The sequence below is a fragment of the Molothrus aeneus genome, chromosome 8, assembly GCF_037042795.1.
Source record: "Molothrus aeneus isolate 106 chromosome 8, BPBGC_Maene_1.0, whole genome shotgun sequence".
Taxonomy (NCBI): Eukaryota; Metazoa; Chordata; class Aves; order Passeriformes; family Icteridae; genus Molothrus; species Molothrus aeneus.
In genome coordinates, this window is record NC_089653.1 from 15,693,777 (window position 1) to 15,709,797 (window position 16,021).

General features: G+C 37.8%; 1 protein-coding gene across 2 annotated transcripts in view; it reads right to left on the bottom strand.

Annotated features, from left to right (window-relative positions):
- LDB3 (LIM domain binding 3) overlaps positions 1-16,021 on the bottom strand; it is a 108,724-nt gene that overhangs the window by 53,206 nt on the left and 39,497 nt on the right. For both annotated transcript variants that reach the window (XM_066554768.1, XM_066554767.1), the window contains exons 3-4: positions 11,132-11,207; positions 14-36 (exon numbers count right to left, since the gene is read on the bottom strand). In XM_066554768.1, the coding sequence (XP_066410865.1) occupies positions 14-36; positions 11,132-11,207 (99 nt within the window). The remainder of the gene's footprint in view (positions 1-13; positions 37-11,131; positions 11,208-16,021) is intronic.

Here is a 16,021-nt window from a genome sequence, read left to right on the forward strand (position 1 = left end):
AGGTGATACTAACTTGGCAGCGGTGTTGGTTATGACCTAGAAGAAGAGAAAGAGAACAAACAACATCAAAACCAACCACACAGAAAAAAGTCAATAGTTCGTAGAGTGCAAAGGGTAAAAGATATTTACAAAAGATTGCTACAGCTTTTCTCAGACCATCTACAAATAAGAATAAAAAGAATAAAAAGTAAATGTATGCCTAAAAACCCTACCATGATTAAGAAAGGAAAAAATGCAGGGATTATAGTTGATCCACCAGGACTTAGTAGGGTACCATGGCATTTTGGCTGACTGTTGAACATGATCTTATTGCTGTGCATCCTTAAAAGTACTACTGCCAAAGTGAAGGGAGGAGGGAGCAGAGGGAAAAATGGAGAATATTCAGAGTATATTCTCATCTGAAAATAGCACATGAGTGGTAGAGATATATTTTTCTCTTAGATACTGAATATTCAGGGATAAAGTCTGTTCTCAGGCCACCCTCAGAGCTGGTTTTGAAAGACTGATTTTTAAATCCTTTACATGCTGGAGAAGATCCAAAGAATATATTGGTAAATGTTTTAAAGCTAAAACTAAGGAAAATGCCTTTGTATATAACAAAGCATTTGCCTAGATATGACTGCACCTACATTATGCCAAGAGGTGTGTAAGCCATTTAATTTTGGAATAGTCATTCCTAATTTATTCCACATGAAACAAAGCAAGCCACGCTTGCTATACGGTTTTTTGGATATCCATATCAGTATATTTTATAACTGGTTCCATACAGTATGAAAAAAAGGTATCACACTCCATTCCTGCATCTCTGCATAAACCAGTGATGGTGCTTGCACAATAATTCCAAAGCACTGTAACACAGGATAAAGCTGGGAGTGCAGAACAGAGTGTGCTCAGTCTGAACTACAGTGCTCTTCCCAATAACTCTCTGTGGTGGTTGCACAAATAGCAGTAATGGGCTGTGATGTTTATTTTAACCTTTTCCCCCCCAAAGCTTAGAATACCCACATTGTGCTCTTTTCTTGGTTGAAGAATAATTAATCCTATTTTGTGCAAAATAAAGAGGAAGAGATCCACGGTCAGTTAATCAACTTTCTTTTTACTTGGCTGTATGGCATGCTGTTGACAGAAATGAGCACTGAGGACTCCAACTTGCTGCTGTGACATTTCTGTGTCTGGGACTGATAGAAAATACTGGACAGCAAAGCTACACTGTTAAAGAGTGACAATCCAGGTGGATTTGGCCCCTCCTGCTTTTTACTTGCAGAACCTTTGATATCCTACCTATAATCCTTTTGCCTTGGCTCATCAAACAGCACTTTTCATGATCAAAAGCACTCTAATGAGCCAAAGCTGCAGTAAAGGCTTTGCACTTTTGCATTTCCGTGGTAAAGCAATCACAGATCACCCTCTGCAGCTACTGGTCAGACTCTCAGATTTGAAAATATTCTTCTAGGTTTATAAACATTACATTAAGCCAAATGTTCTTACAGGAACTGTTAGAGATATATTAGGAACAAGCTGCAGCCTGTAAGCACATCAGTGATCCTATATCCATTTTAGATGTATGTAAGACAGCTGGGCACTCATTTACAATGAAACAAGTGTAATGGTATCATTTTCTGACTCATCCATGCATCTACCATACAAATAAAATAGCATTTTCAAGGCAGAACTACCAAACCCCTAAAATACACCTTAATTAAAGGAATAGAAAAGTATGTCCAAAGAAAAGAAACATTATGTGCACACACTAAGAACAGATCAGTAGTCATATCTCAGTAAAGATTTTTGAGATGTGAAGAGACTGCCATAGCTTCCTTCAAAAACAGTAAAGCTTTGCTTCTCCTTATGTTTAGGATGTGATGAGAAAATTCCTCCCAGTTCAGAGCCACACATAATTTTAGTTTGACTCTATATAGGGACATGTCTGGAACACCCAACTTGCTGCTCCCAGAGGTCACTCAGTAAGAGGCCAGTAACCCAAGCCACCTGGCACGTACTTGTAGGACAGGTATTTACTGCCCTTGACCTACAGTGTGAAAAATAACTTACATTGGAATGAAAAAGATGCACGTTACAAACTATGACTCACTGTTCATATTTATTCATACACTCCAGAGCTTTCAGCACATCACGTTCCACACTCCTAATAGGCTATCTTATTTTTCACCTTGGGTCTGAGTGATAAAACTTTAATGTAAAGTGTATTAGAGAAACAGATGCTTTGTTATTCTTCACAGATCATGGAAGTAATCTCAAAATTAATTTCAGCTTCTTGATAGGATTTTCCAAAGGGTTTAGCTAAACCTGTAACAGCAATTCACACAATTAAGTTTAAATCATCTGGTGAAAAGGGCACAGAACTGAAACATACCTTAAGATCACTCCTCATGCTTGAACTTTCTCGCAGCTTTTACCATACAGCTAAGTGCATGTTTGTGAAAACACAATGAATTCTGTTTTGGAGCACCACAATATCACAACCATGTTGTATTAAATGGTAAGAATGTTCCCAGAAAAGACCAGAGCTGATTATTCAGTGCTCACAGTGCTTCCCGATTCCCATATATGCACTGTGAGATTGAGATTATCATGGATGCCACCAAGTCCCAAGATAGTTACAGGTTCCATGTTTTTCTCCACAGAGCAGGAGGCAAGATACTTCTTACTTCATGGATAACAGTCAAGTGGGAGCGGGAATGATAGCACTATTGAGCTCTGAATTTTCTCGGCATGTCAACAGAGATGTACAGTTCTCTAAATCTCAGAGAAGTTACCAGATAAGACACATTTATTTAGTGCGTCTGGACTCTTTGATCTTTTCAGAATGTTCCTGCACGGCAGGATAAAAGTTTTTTATTTTTTTTTGTTTGTTCATCAGTATTCAAGATGGTAAAGGCAGATAGCAGTTCCCTAAAATTTCATTCAAACTGAATAGAAAGGCTCACACTCTCTTTGGTGAGTTATGGATGCAGCTGTGTTGTAATTCTGATAACAAAACAGTCACAATGCTGAGCCATCCAAAATTCAGCTCCTTCACCCTCACCCCTGCAGGTATTAAGGAACATTATGAACATAGTGGAGAAAAAGACAATAAGATATACACCTGGGAAACTCTGCATATTGAAATAAGACAAGAATTGGTATTCTTCAGGAAACTGTAAATTGAGAGACAAGTATTTTGAGGTTTACTTTGCTGATCTTGCTTACTAACTGATTTTTTTTAAAGGCAGTTGCTTTAGTTAATTATCAAGTATGAGAAGGGAGGATAGAATTTTCTCAGATAAGTTAATTAGGATTGTTAATGTTGAGTGCTCAAGGGAGTGGCAGTGAATCATCTAAAATTGCTTGAATCATTTAGAACAGGAATATATGCTCTTTTAATTGGATGAAATACCCCTACTTTTCTACAACTTAAAACCTCTTGGTTTTATTTTTGCAAAGAGCTGTTGCAAATGGATATAAAGTACTTGAAGACATGCATTTGCTACCAGACCTTGAATGAATTGTAGGAATTTTCTGGTTTTCCTTATATAGCCAAGTCCCTAGTGTCAAAAAACCACTTTTCCCCATATTCCTAACAAGAAATTTATCTTCATTTAAAAAAAAAAAAAAACCCAAACCACAAATAAAGTAAAAAATTAGATTTGTTTGATGATTTATACATGAAGGCAAAAAATTAGGAAAACCTGTTTCTCCCTGCTTTTTCTCATGTACTGCAGTCCAAGATCCTCACTTCACAAACCTACTAACAAAACAGATGACCTGCAGTATAGGAATATGGAAAACCTTGACAGCATGGGATCAAACTATCTGGGCAGTATCTGGAGATCATTCCTTGTTATAGCAAAGTTAACATTAAAGCTAAAAGATGCAAGACATTCTTCAAACCAGAGGATTCAAAATATTGCAGTTCTGACTCATTTTGCATAGGAAAGCCAACGCATTAAGGCAGGAATTACAGCAGGACACTTCTGTAGCTGGGTATGTCAGATTTGCTGGTCAAAGCCATTTCTCTCTAGCAAAGTACCAAAGATCAGGTGTGGTTTATAGCAGCTGCTCTGATGTCTGGCAGCAGTACTTGCTTCTTTGAGACTCCATGTATTAGAACTGCTGAGTGTCACAACCCTGAGATGATTACAGTTACTTCAGTCCTAGTGTTCCCCCGCATGCTCTGCTGACAATTGCCAATCCATGCTGCACATCACATACCAACAATCATTATTCTGTAATGGCAATGTGGGTATGTTCTGGGGCTACTGGAAAATTTAATTATTGATCCAGGCTTTAATAATGACTGCTAGACAAATGCACAATAGGGTAAGCACCATTACATTCACTGCTCAGCAAGTTCATTACTTATTGAAATAATTAAAGATGTTACCATGTTACCTACCCTCTAGGAAGTCCACCTTCCGAAGCCCTTCGGTTGAGACTCAATTTATGCATCTCAGCCATTTCCCTCAGGGTCTCTGCTGAGTACAGGCCAATGGGGTTGTTATACTGCCTTGCAGGGCTCAGCTGGTGAGCAGGGCTACTGCCACCAGCCAAAGCAGGGCTTGCTTTGGAACCTAACGAACTCTTGGCTGGTGAAATGTCAGGAGTCACAGACTGAGAGGACATGGAAGATCTAACTGTGGTAGTCTTTAGGTAGGAAGAGCTATTTGAAAGGCTGATCTCTTGCTGGTTGAGGTAGCCTGAAAAGGTTCCATTGGTTGCTAAAACACTACCCACAGGCCCAGTCGCCGTGTTAGTTAGAGGGCTGAAGGTTGTTCTGTTGCCATTGATTTCCCAAGCAGGTTCCTGTAGTAGCAAACATGCAAGCCAAGAAAAGAAAAAAAAAGAAAAGAGCAATCATAGAACACATGCAAAAATAACATATCTGCAATTAATGCTGTAAACATAGTCATAAACTAGCAATAAACAGATTGGGGCCAAAGCATTCAAACTTTCAGGGAAGATTTTCAACAAAGAAATGCATTGTTTCAAAATAAGGGAAGCAAAACCAACTCAGGCATTTTTTTACTAGGTTTTAGTTGAAATCAACAAATAAAGCTTAACATTAAGAGAGCATTTGCTACTAGTCAACCTCACAGCAATAATTTTATATTAAGGCAACACTGTCCATTAATTTCTAGGATAATTAAGAAATCTTAAAAAAAGTCTTGAGGTAAGAAAAGTTTTAGATCATGTATAACCATAGAAGTCAATGCCAGTATTATAAAGACACAATGATTCTAAACCACACCATTCTGTTGTCTGTGAGTGCACTTGAGGTTACGGAAATGATGCACTGCTTTCCTGGGCTCTGGTTCATGCTGATCAGGCCATGCAGCAGGGTTAGCAGAGACACCCACAGGACTCAAGAACTGCTCCACGGAGAGCCTGCTCCTATGCTGATCATTCCTGCTTCATTTCCACTTGAAGGAATGTGTGCTTGAGAATATAGAGGTGTGTGTGATCCTACAGTCCTGTGCAGATAATATTCCTAGCAGGGACAGCAGCAGGTATTGCCTTACCCAAAGGAATCTACAATACCTATACCCATAGAAGTCTGTGCTGGTGCTCAGGTTCAAAACAATCTACCACAAACTCATCCTGGAAAAACACAGTCCAACACTTGAGTTTCAAAAATGATTCACTATAAATGCACCTTAGTGAAACCAAAATAAGAGGTGATTTCAAAAATGAAAAATGCTCACAGTTAAGAGGCCCAGTAATGCCTCATTTTTTTGCCTCATTCATGGGCAATGCAATCATCATCTTTAACACCTTGCATGAAATACAGTTCTGAGAATAATCTGGCCTCTGATTCTATGCTTTTGCTAGTATTGGCTATCATTAATGTAATTTACTAATTGTGATACTATGGTTCACGAGAAAGATATTTTTATTGCCCTTTTGGTTTTTTCTATATTGCATGTATAAATGTAGGGAGCATACATTTGAAAATAAAAATCAAGATAATATGCCTTGATTAATTAAAATTTATTGGGAAAAAACCCTAAAGGTCTAAGGATATAAGTAATCATAACATTAAATACATTTAAGACATGTTGAATCAAAAATGTAAGGCAGATAAAATTAACTAAGATAATTTTTTTTAGTGATAAACAGGAAGAGATTTTAGCTGGCATTAATAGCTGCCCGAGGCTGTAGAAATAGATAATCCTAAAAGCATTTTCAGACCATGCCTTTTTAAATAAATACATTTGCAATACATGCTTTGGTTATTCCACCCTGAGATTGAAAACAGCAAACAACAATCCCTTCCAGTGGTCTATTGAAAGCTTCTGGGTATCATTAAATAAATAGAAAAAAGGGCTTCTCTCTAAAAATGTGTACAAGAAGAGGCACAAATATGTTCAAAAATTAACTAATCACTTGGGCAAACCATTTTTACATGCCAGCACAGAGGGACAAAACAATTATTAAATAAAAACAAGCACAGATGTAATAGAGGAGAAAAAGGATATGGTGGAGTTATATTTATTTGTTACCCTGAAAACACCGTGGCTTTTAGTTAACTGTGGGTTTCTTCCTACACCCCAAAATAAAAGGACATGCAAGAAGAGCTCATTGTAAAGTATCAGTTTCAACTACTAATGAGAGAAATGCCACATATTTCCTTAGCCCTAATGCATTTTCATAGTGTTGGTGTTACTGGACAGTAACAATAGGCAAAGGGGAAATTATAGGGCAGCCATAAAAGAGGATGGCCCATGCTTTTGGTCCTTTTTGGCACAAATGGAGTTCTGGTTTTACTCCTTAAACGATCTCTAGCTGCAATACCAGCATACTGGCAAATCAGTATTAGAATTCTTTAGAGCCCAGCAGTCCCAGGTTAGCAATCTCCATCTTGAGTTCATATTTTGGACAGTTTTAGGGCAGTTGTTTTTCCTGTGTTGTGGGGGAAAAAATGGATGAAACCAGAAGTGTCAAAGGGAGAGGCTGTACTTCTAAAGAATTACTCCTCCATCATCAGCATATTTAGCTCTTCCCTTTTGTGACTAACCAAAAAATCTCTGATTCACTTTATTCCTGGGAGAATATTGTAGAATTATTTTTTGTCTCCAGTTCAGTGTCAAAATCAGATCAATGCAGAATTTCAGACTATGAAGGGCAAATGTCTAATACTGAGCAGCAGCACTGAGCTTTCAGCACTGCATCACATGAAATGCAGCCAACAATAACAAACGTTCCCCTGTTCCCCATCCCTTATCCCATTCTGTTTCAGTGGCTGGAAAAGCAAGCTGACATTTCCAGCTCTGGGAGCCTGATGCTACCCTCGAGCCGACCAGGAGAGGAGGCTCTGACACTGAGCAACGGGCTTCCCTTCAGGAAGATGCTGGATCGTGCAGCAGTCCCTTGCTGCGGGAGGAAAACTGCGTAACGTCAGGGAATGAGCTTCCAACTGAGAAATGTAGAGGAGTCTCAAACCTTTTGAAATAGAAGAAAGCTAGGAATCAGCTCAATTTCCATTCTGAAATATTATTTATTTACAAAAATCCAATTTCTATGAATGGCAAATGTTCCTTCCTATGTATCAGGGAAGTGGGAAATAAATTTAGATTGGGTAATACAATACCAGGCTTTGCAGGTCCTCTCCCTTTGACAAATCATTCTCTATTTATCTATTGCTGTGACCCTACAGTCATTATTCATCTCTTGCACTTCAGGGAGAACAATTTTAACAGTATACCAGTGATTTTGACCCACCAACCCATGCTCAAGAAGCAATTGTTGCTTTAAATTTTTTAGAGGATAAATGGAATGGAGGCACCATGGCACTGAATGACTCTCAACGACATGATCCAACTACTTTTGGCTGAGCCAGCTTCTCCATCCTGTACTCAAAAAGTCAGTCATCTCTATCTATTTTCTCTTAGACACATAGTCTCCCAAATTTGGCATGAAAGAAATCATAAGTATGACAAGATGCTCACTGGGACTCCAAAATAAGTGTTGCCAGTAGTGTTTCACAGAAAGCACAACACATAGCTGGATTATTAGAATTAACAAGGCTGCCAATACCTTCATGCAAATGAACAAATGTTAAAGCCATGCTTAGCCCTAAAACACCAGCTTGAATGTTTTGAACTGCACTGAGCTGAATCTTCACTTGTGTTGTGTCCCCTCTGAAAAGCTGCAGTCAATGAGTTCATTGACTGATTGATGACTTAGTTTAAATCCTTGCACTCAAGCTTACTCTTACTGTTATCTGAATGCTTTCAACATTAACTATGCCCTTTCTTCCAGCTATGCCCCACCTTTGCAAAAGACTTCACTAATATTTGACTAAACTAAATGAAAATTGTTTCTAGTTTGAGATTTATGTCAGATATAGTGAGACTGAAAAGCAATCAAACCTTATTCCCAATAATAGCCCTACATACTGATGGTTGCAGAACCTGTATCATCTATAACATTGATCAGCTTTGTGAAAAAATGACTGATCTTTGTGAAAAAAGTATGCTTGTTTCCCTAAAACAAAAATAACCCAGTGAACAGTGAAAGAAGAAGTGCATGCTTGAAAATTAGTGGAAGCTGCAATCAGATCAGCAATAATGTACAAGAGGATTTGTTTTTAACTAGACACTGAAGTTAAACATGCAGATTGTTTAGCTAACGTTGCCACACCTTAACCTTAACCAGAGAAGGGTGAGGAAAGCTTCTCGTGATGTATAAGGATGACACTGTCACAACTGTCTTGTAATGCAGCCTTTTGCTGATTTTTAAAAAATACCATCAAATTGATTTCATGTAAACCATCGGTCTAAAAATTGTCAAGCAGAGGTGTGGAGGTGACTTTTGCCTGTGTGTCACAGAATTCTTCATTTCTACAGTTATACTTATTACTAGAAATAATAAAGGGACAAGCAAAGAAACCTTGGTTTTAAAGTGTATTTAGTGTAACACAGCTTACTGCCAAATCAGCATTACACTGCCTCTATCAGTAAAGTATCTTTATTCTGGATTTTGAGACTTCTCTGAGAGTTCAATGCCTTTTTTCCTTCCAAACAACTCCTAGAGAAGAATTTTTCTTCACTTAAAACTTGCTATTAGTGTACACAAGTGACACAAGTGTCACTCCTCTTGACCTGCAAAGGGTCCAGCACTCTGATGTTACCTCTTCCCCTGGGTGAAAAACTCTATACCTAAGATCTTCCTGAATACTGCAAGATAACCCATTTCCCACCATACCTTCCCTGGATGCCACCCTTTTCTCTAGAAAGGTTCCACTAATTCTCTTTTCCAGCTGCTGGTACTGCCTGCAGCTGGCTCAGAAAAGGCTGCCTCCAGCAGCTCCTACAAAACTTTCCTGAGCACCTTGCACAGAATTCTCAAACATAAGACAGCAAGCTTCTGAAAATGGGTTGAGTCTTTTGATTCTCATCTCTCTCTGAAGGGCTAGAATAGGAAATGTAAAGTGTGGCTTTCATGCCAAGGGGTCTTTTAGGACCTTCAAGAGACCCCTGCTGTGTGTAAAGCTAACTTTTCTATACAGTAGATAGTTAAGGGTGAAAAGTATTTTCTGTGGTAAACAGCTTTGAAAACCTATGGCAGCAATTTTAAAACTGACAATTGAAAAAGAAGAAATGCATCTAAAATACACCTAAAAGAGTCATGAAAGTCCAATATATAAGAGCTTTATGTGCCTATGGAGGAAGGAGACAGAATTTTCATACCTGTGCAGGTGCTACAGAGCCCGAAAAGGTAGTTGTCAATCTCATCTTGGTGAATAACTCTGATGAGACACATCTACTCACTGCCTTGAACACTGACAGCATTCTGGGTACATCTTCAGGGAAAATGAGAACTCCTTCCCCTTCCTGTCCCCATTACTTTGGTGGTGCAGTCAAACACCAGTTTAACCAAAAGAATGATTCATGGCTTTTGTTCTAGGAATTTCACAGTACTATTGCTGACGATTCCAATAAGTTCCTCCAAAATAACTTTTTATAACATCATGATATAAAGAGAAACAACTCTGAGCAAGATAAATTCTTAATTTCATCTTCCCTTGCCAAAAAAAGTTTACAAGATCCAGTCTGAAAAAACAATTTCTGCCTCAACTAATAAATGGCCAGTCAGGTTAATTTAAAATTTCACAAAACAAAATTGAATCAAATTATTCCCCCCAGGTGCATTCTCTTCTGCTCTTTTGAACCTATTTGCAGCAGTTTCAGGGATGATGTTACCATCTGTGCTCTGAATTTGGAAAGCATAGAGTTTATAAAAATTACTTAAAATTGATTTATGGATGTTGGAAGTGTCAAAACCACTAGAAAATCATCTAATTCCCCATGTATTTTGATCTTCAGTGTTTTTTATTTATATGCATGCTAGGAATGAAACTGGCACAGACAGCAGGGATAAGTTGCAGCAATAGAAACTTTAGCTGCTGTCCATTTATCTAATGAAATGCATCAGCAATACAAATGTTCTGCCCAGAGCCTGAGCCTAGGGATATATACACCATCTTTCAGGTACCCCTGCTCCTTGGTGTCTCCAAAGATACAGAAGATGGGTTGCCAGGTACAGTCAGTGTTTATTCTAAAATGAACATTTATTTTATGAAAGATGATGTGTTTTGACAATGGAAACCAAGCCATTCATTTCCTCTGCCACTTGCTGTTATTCATTAAATTGACTTATCCTCTTTATTTTTTATTCTCAGGTCTTCTGAATACTATGATAAGAACACTATACGATGCAAGCTTTCAAATGCCCTCATGTTCTCTTTCCAAATCAGTGTCATTTCAGTTGCAGCCAGGATTTGGAGAGATTGAGGCACAGTCTAATGGTTCTCCCCAACAATCTACAAAAGCAAATGTAGATTTTTGAGAAGATTTAGTGGCTTCTTGTAGCTTACATGAAAACAGTTGCTCAGAATTGGTTAGACCAAATCACATCAGAGGGATAGCTGGATGCTTTGGTCCTGCTAATCAGAAATTAGCAAAATACAGATCACTAATACATTGCCTTGCAGCAGTTTTGCTGCCTGTGCATTCATTCAACCTTTAGTTATTTGGGGCAGGCAGAAGCTATTTCCTGTAATGGATATTTACCTTCACCTCAGCAGATAGAAATGGGATTCACTCTGGCTGGGGAGAAATGTGTCACTTACCTTCTGATGGGGAATTACAGCCCTGGGAGAGTCAATTCTGGGAGCTGTGGTTGAAACTGGCACTGGACGTTTAGATCTGGGGATAAAAAAAATAAAAAAGAGAAAATAAAAGAGATGTGCAATCTGCACTCCTATTTTTTACCTCTAATTTTAAGCTAAAAAGCTGCTACATCAGGACTGAAAGTTAAGTGTAGTCTACACTTTTTCTGTCCTACATCCTCATTTACAAAGGTATTAAATGAGACAAAAGGTTTGAGAAAGTTTCTCTGAATTATGAAAATCCACCAGTTATGGAAGCAATCTCTGACTTGGGAGATCATCTGTTTCCCAATAATTGTGACAAACTGTATTTTCATAGGAAAGTCAGATAAATGCAACTAGATAAATTCAAGTTTGGGCAGCACTCTGGAAAAAGAGACTTAGAGGTGTTTTAAAATGCAGAGGCTAAACTTTGGTGCTGAGGCATCTCAAGATAATTCCTCAAAATACTATTATTTAATAGCTTAAACTGTACAACTACAACTGCAATTCCTTAAGCCTCTCTTCAGGAAGAAACATGGGCTTTACTTCAGACAATTGAGTTTCACAATGAGCAGAACACTACTGAATTAGCCATTCCAGGTGCCTGCATTTTACCTGTATTTGACAAATATATGTCCTTGATAATTTAAAAAGCCCAAAAAATGCTCTGAAAACAAACAGTTTGCCCTTTTGTTGGAATAACAAAGAGAGCACAGTGGCATATGTCATCTGAAGCACTTCTACTGTCCCAGGTAAGTGAAGATGTAGTTGTGGGAGGTGTTTTGAGACTCTGCCTAGTGGTGGAAGTTCCCCTGAAATTGTTCCAGTACATATGGGATCACCAGAAAAAAGGAAACTAAAAACAAAAGGAGTCAAAAGAATCAGAGTTATACAAATAATATCCCATTTCCAACCTACAGATCAGGCTTATGCCTCAAACTCTAATCTTTAAAAAGTACATTTCAAAATTAGGACAGGTACGAAAATGAAATAAAAATACTTAAAAGCTTACAAATCAAGTAGAAACAGCTAAGACATTTGGAATTGTTTACTTTAGACAGGAGATGAAGAAGGGAAGACATTGCAAAGGCTTAGAAAATAATGAATGGTAGAAAAAGGGAAATAAAACTACTCTTGTGGACATTCAATAAAATTGAAAAGACAACACATATAAAATTGATAAAGGAAAACATCTTTTTCTAGAGAACTTGATTAACCTGAGGTGAAACTCATTGTTACAAGACATCATTTGAGACTATGAGAAGAGCAGAGTATCAGAAAGGATCAAACAGTTATACTTAACAAGAAAAAACCCCAAGAGCTGCTTTAGACTGGGTATAATAAGTAAATATACAGACTCTCATTTTTCACAGCACAGCTCAAAAGACCTTCTGTGTTAGGTTCATTATTTCCTTACTGAGGGCTTTGCTGCACTTTCCTCTGAAATACTTACCAGGGGCATCTATCAGAGAGGGAAAGCTGAGCTCAACAGGAACAGGGCTCATCCCCAGTGGCAATCCCTGCACTGACACCCAGCTTCACACTGAGCTCTGGGTTTAACTTTACCTGCCACACTTAATATTTTTTCCATAAGCAGTAGTGAACATACAAAAAAAAGATCACCTAGGAGAAAGGAGTAATCCTTACAGGAACTGCAAGATTTCCACTTAGAAGGTAAGGAAATTTTGCTACTTTGAGAGCTGAAAACAAAGCTGATGTAACAGATGCCTACCTTAAAAGTAGGTACTATGAAAATGAATGCAGTCTGAGGAAACAATGAAAACTGGCATTTTGTTGAACAATGTGTAATTAACCTTGTTAACAATGTGAAATTCACTGACAAAGTATTCCTGAAACAATGGGCTAGAAAACTGTAATTCATACTCACAGCTGAAATATATCACAATATACTCCCAAGATATAATTATCTGAGAAACAGATACCTTCAAGTTCTAAGAATAAGAGCTACTCACTAACTGCCTAAAACAAACTTTCCTCAGGCAAGTTATCTTCCCTCAGGAATGAATGCCACACTCTTCCTCCAACCACTTTAGCTTAAAAAGAGAAACGATAAATCGTATTTATGAGACATGCACATGTATCATGAAAGACAGCAAAAAAGAGAAAAAAATCAACTGCAGCTCATAACACAGGGTAGCTAAAGCTGACAGTGACAGTTTATGAACACACAAAGATTTAGGGGATGATTCTGCTCCTCCTTCCATTACTGTAATATCTGAGTACACCCAGTTATCTCTGTGAGGTGACATTGGTGGCCCTGGGCATACCATGTTAAGTGTCCCCCTGCTCTGCTCACTGATGATGAATTTTAGTGCCAGAGTTGCTCAGCACTGTAAATGTGGTTTGCCATGTACGGAGGTTGAGCAAACAACCACACACTGCATGTTTGATGCTTAACTGGAAAAGAGTTGTATTGCAGCAAAAGAATTTATTTCCCAGACTATTCCATCACTTCTGATGTTTACATTATGTTTAGTTTTTCCTCTCTCATTAACCGCCCACACAAGATGATGCTAAAAAGCTACATCTCTTCCACATTAGTGATAAAATACATTCACAGTGTTAGCCAAGATTTGTATTTGACACCAACTTGGAGATTTCAAGATGTTGCTTGAAAATGATGTTCCTACACAGCTCTGACTTGGATGTTTATAGCTTTGATATTTAAAAAGAGAATAATGAGGCTTGCTAGATCTAGCAGAGGCTTGCACCAGAGAAAAGGGCAGAAGAGGTGAAATCAATTTGTGGAATGAAATTGTATGCACTTGCAGAATAAAGTGATTATTTACATAAGAGTCATTACTCCTCCAGGAAAAACATCTGCAAGTTCAGAACATTCTTTTTTTTCCTCCCTCTCTTGCTAGATGGATCAAATCCTGAAGCAACAGAAGTTTGCTTTTCAAGTGATGATGGTGCTGTAGCGAACATATGTGTCCAGGTTTACATTTTAATCCACTGACTGCAAAATTATTTTATTCCAAACACTTGAGGGTGTACCTGCTCAGTAGGGCTATGAAAGCCCAAATTTCACAGATGATTTTGATAATTTTAGATTTGATGTTGAAATTTTTCATCAGGATTCTTTTTCTTATGCATTTAATTTGATTTCAACTTTTAGACATTTTCTTCTACATTTTCCAAGTTAAAGATGGAAACAAAAATCTCATTTCAACATGAAAACCTAGAATATTTCTAAGATGACCAAATACATAATTCTGGTATTTTTCTAAACTCTTCTAATTTCCACAGATACATCTCTTTTCTCTCTCAGTACTGGTTCTGTTTTTAATGAAGTTCAAAACCAAGATGGATGTAGTTTTGCAAAGCAGTTCAGTTTTGACAGCACTGCTCAAATGACTGCCAGAATTTCTACTTGTTCCCACCTAAATAGGTCTTTAATTGAAGAGCACTTGACTTCAATCCTGGTATTTTTATACTCACAACAAAGGTTTATTACAAGTCAATTGCACTGAGGAGTGCAACTGCTGCCTAAGTAAACTGCCTGCCTAAGAAAAGGCTGCAAAGGAGTTCTGTGATGCACTATCAGTTTAAATTGCATCCTCAGGGGAGCACAATATTTTATTGAAAAGAGGTGACATGATCTAAGAGATAATAGCTCTTTTTCATCTTCATGGGGCTTTTTTCCTATTTCATATCTTCACCAGTCAATGTCTATCTTTACTAATTCTCAGGACAACTAAAATCAACATTTCTCTTTTACAGTATGCTTTTTCATTTGTCATTTTATGACACATGAGCACTTATTTACCACTTCCTGAATATCTTAATAATTGTATCCTAGTATTTCAACTACCAGAAAATGAAAAGGCATCAAGTGCATGGAAAAGTAATAAAACAGATTAAATTAGAGTTAGAAATTTTGCATACTTTAGCTATCACCTAACTGAAATGGAGGCATTCTGGAGTGGAGCAGGTAAGCACAGAGCAGGATGCAAAACAAAACATGTAGAATAGGGCTTCTGAGATATATATATATATGTTTTAATGTACTAATATTCCTGAAAATTTGCAGGGAATGATGATGGGAGTGTCAGGGAGAGATGGAAAAAGATAAACTATTACTCATGGTTATCAATTTGAGGTGTCCATTTAATAAGTGCTAAGATATGAATGTGCCAGTTAAATTTTCAGCTAACCAGTGAATTAGGCAGCCAAACAAAAGCTGCTGTTTCTAAGTCTTGTGCAGAAAATCTTGAATCCCGTGATACTGTGGTGTAATTCCCTATGCCCTGCCTGGGACATCAGCAAGCACTCTTAGTGACTTCTCATTGTCACTCTTAGTGACTGCAATGAGAATCACAAACAAAGCCCTGAATATTTCACAGTATTTCAAATACAACTGTGATCACTCTGGGTCTAGGATCAGACCTACTTTCCCTCTCTCAGGGTATCATCTCAGCCTGCAATGAAATTGAATAATACTTCTAACTGCACTTTTGCTCTCTATAGATCAATGACAAATGCAAATATTAGCATTTAGTTGGATGATTCATTAATCATTTCCCTGCATTATGCTGTACTCAGATTGCAAGTTGGGCAATTACACTTTCCAGACCTAATGTTCACACCCACAGTGCCTTAAGGACAAAATCTTGTCATGCATAGAGGGTATCAGCCCAAAAGGGAGCAGCTATCCAATAAAAAAACTGTTTGGAAGTATGTAATACCCATTTTCCCTTAGAAGGAATCTGAGTCAGAAGCAACCACAAACATTAAGGGATATAAAGGGAAAGTGAAAAGGAAGAAGCCTTGGAGATTTTTGTGAAAGGGAGGAAAGAAAGCAAACTGAAGCCAGTATGTGAAAAGATGACATTTTTCCAAGGCTCT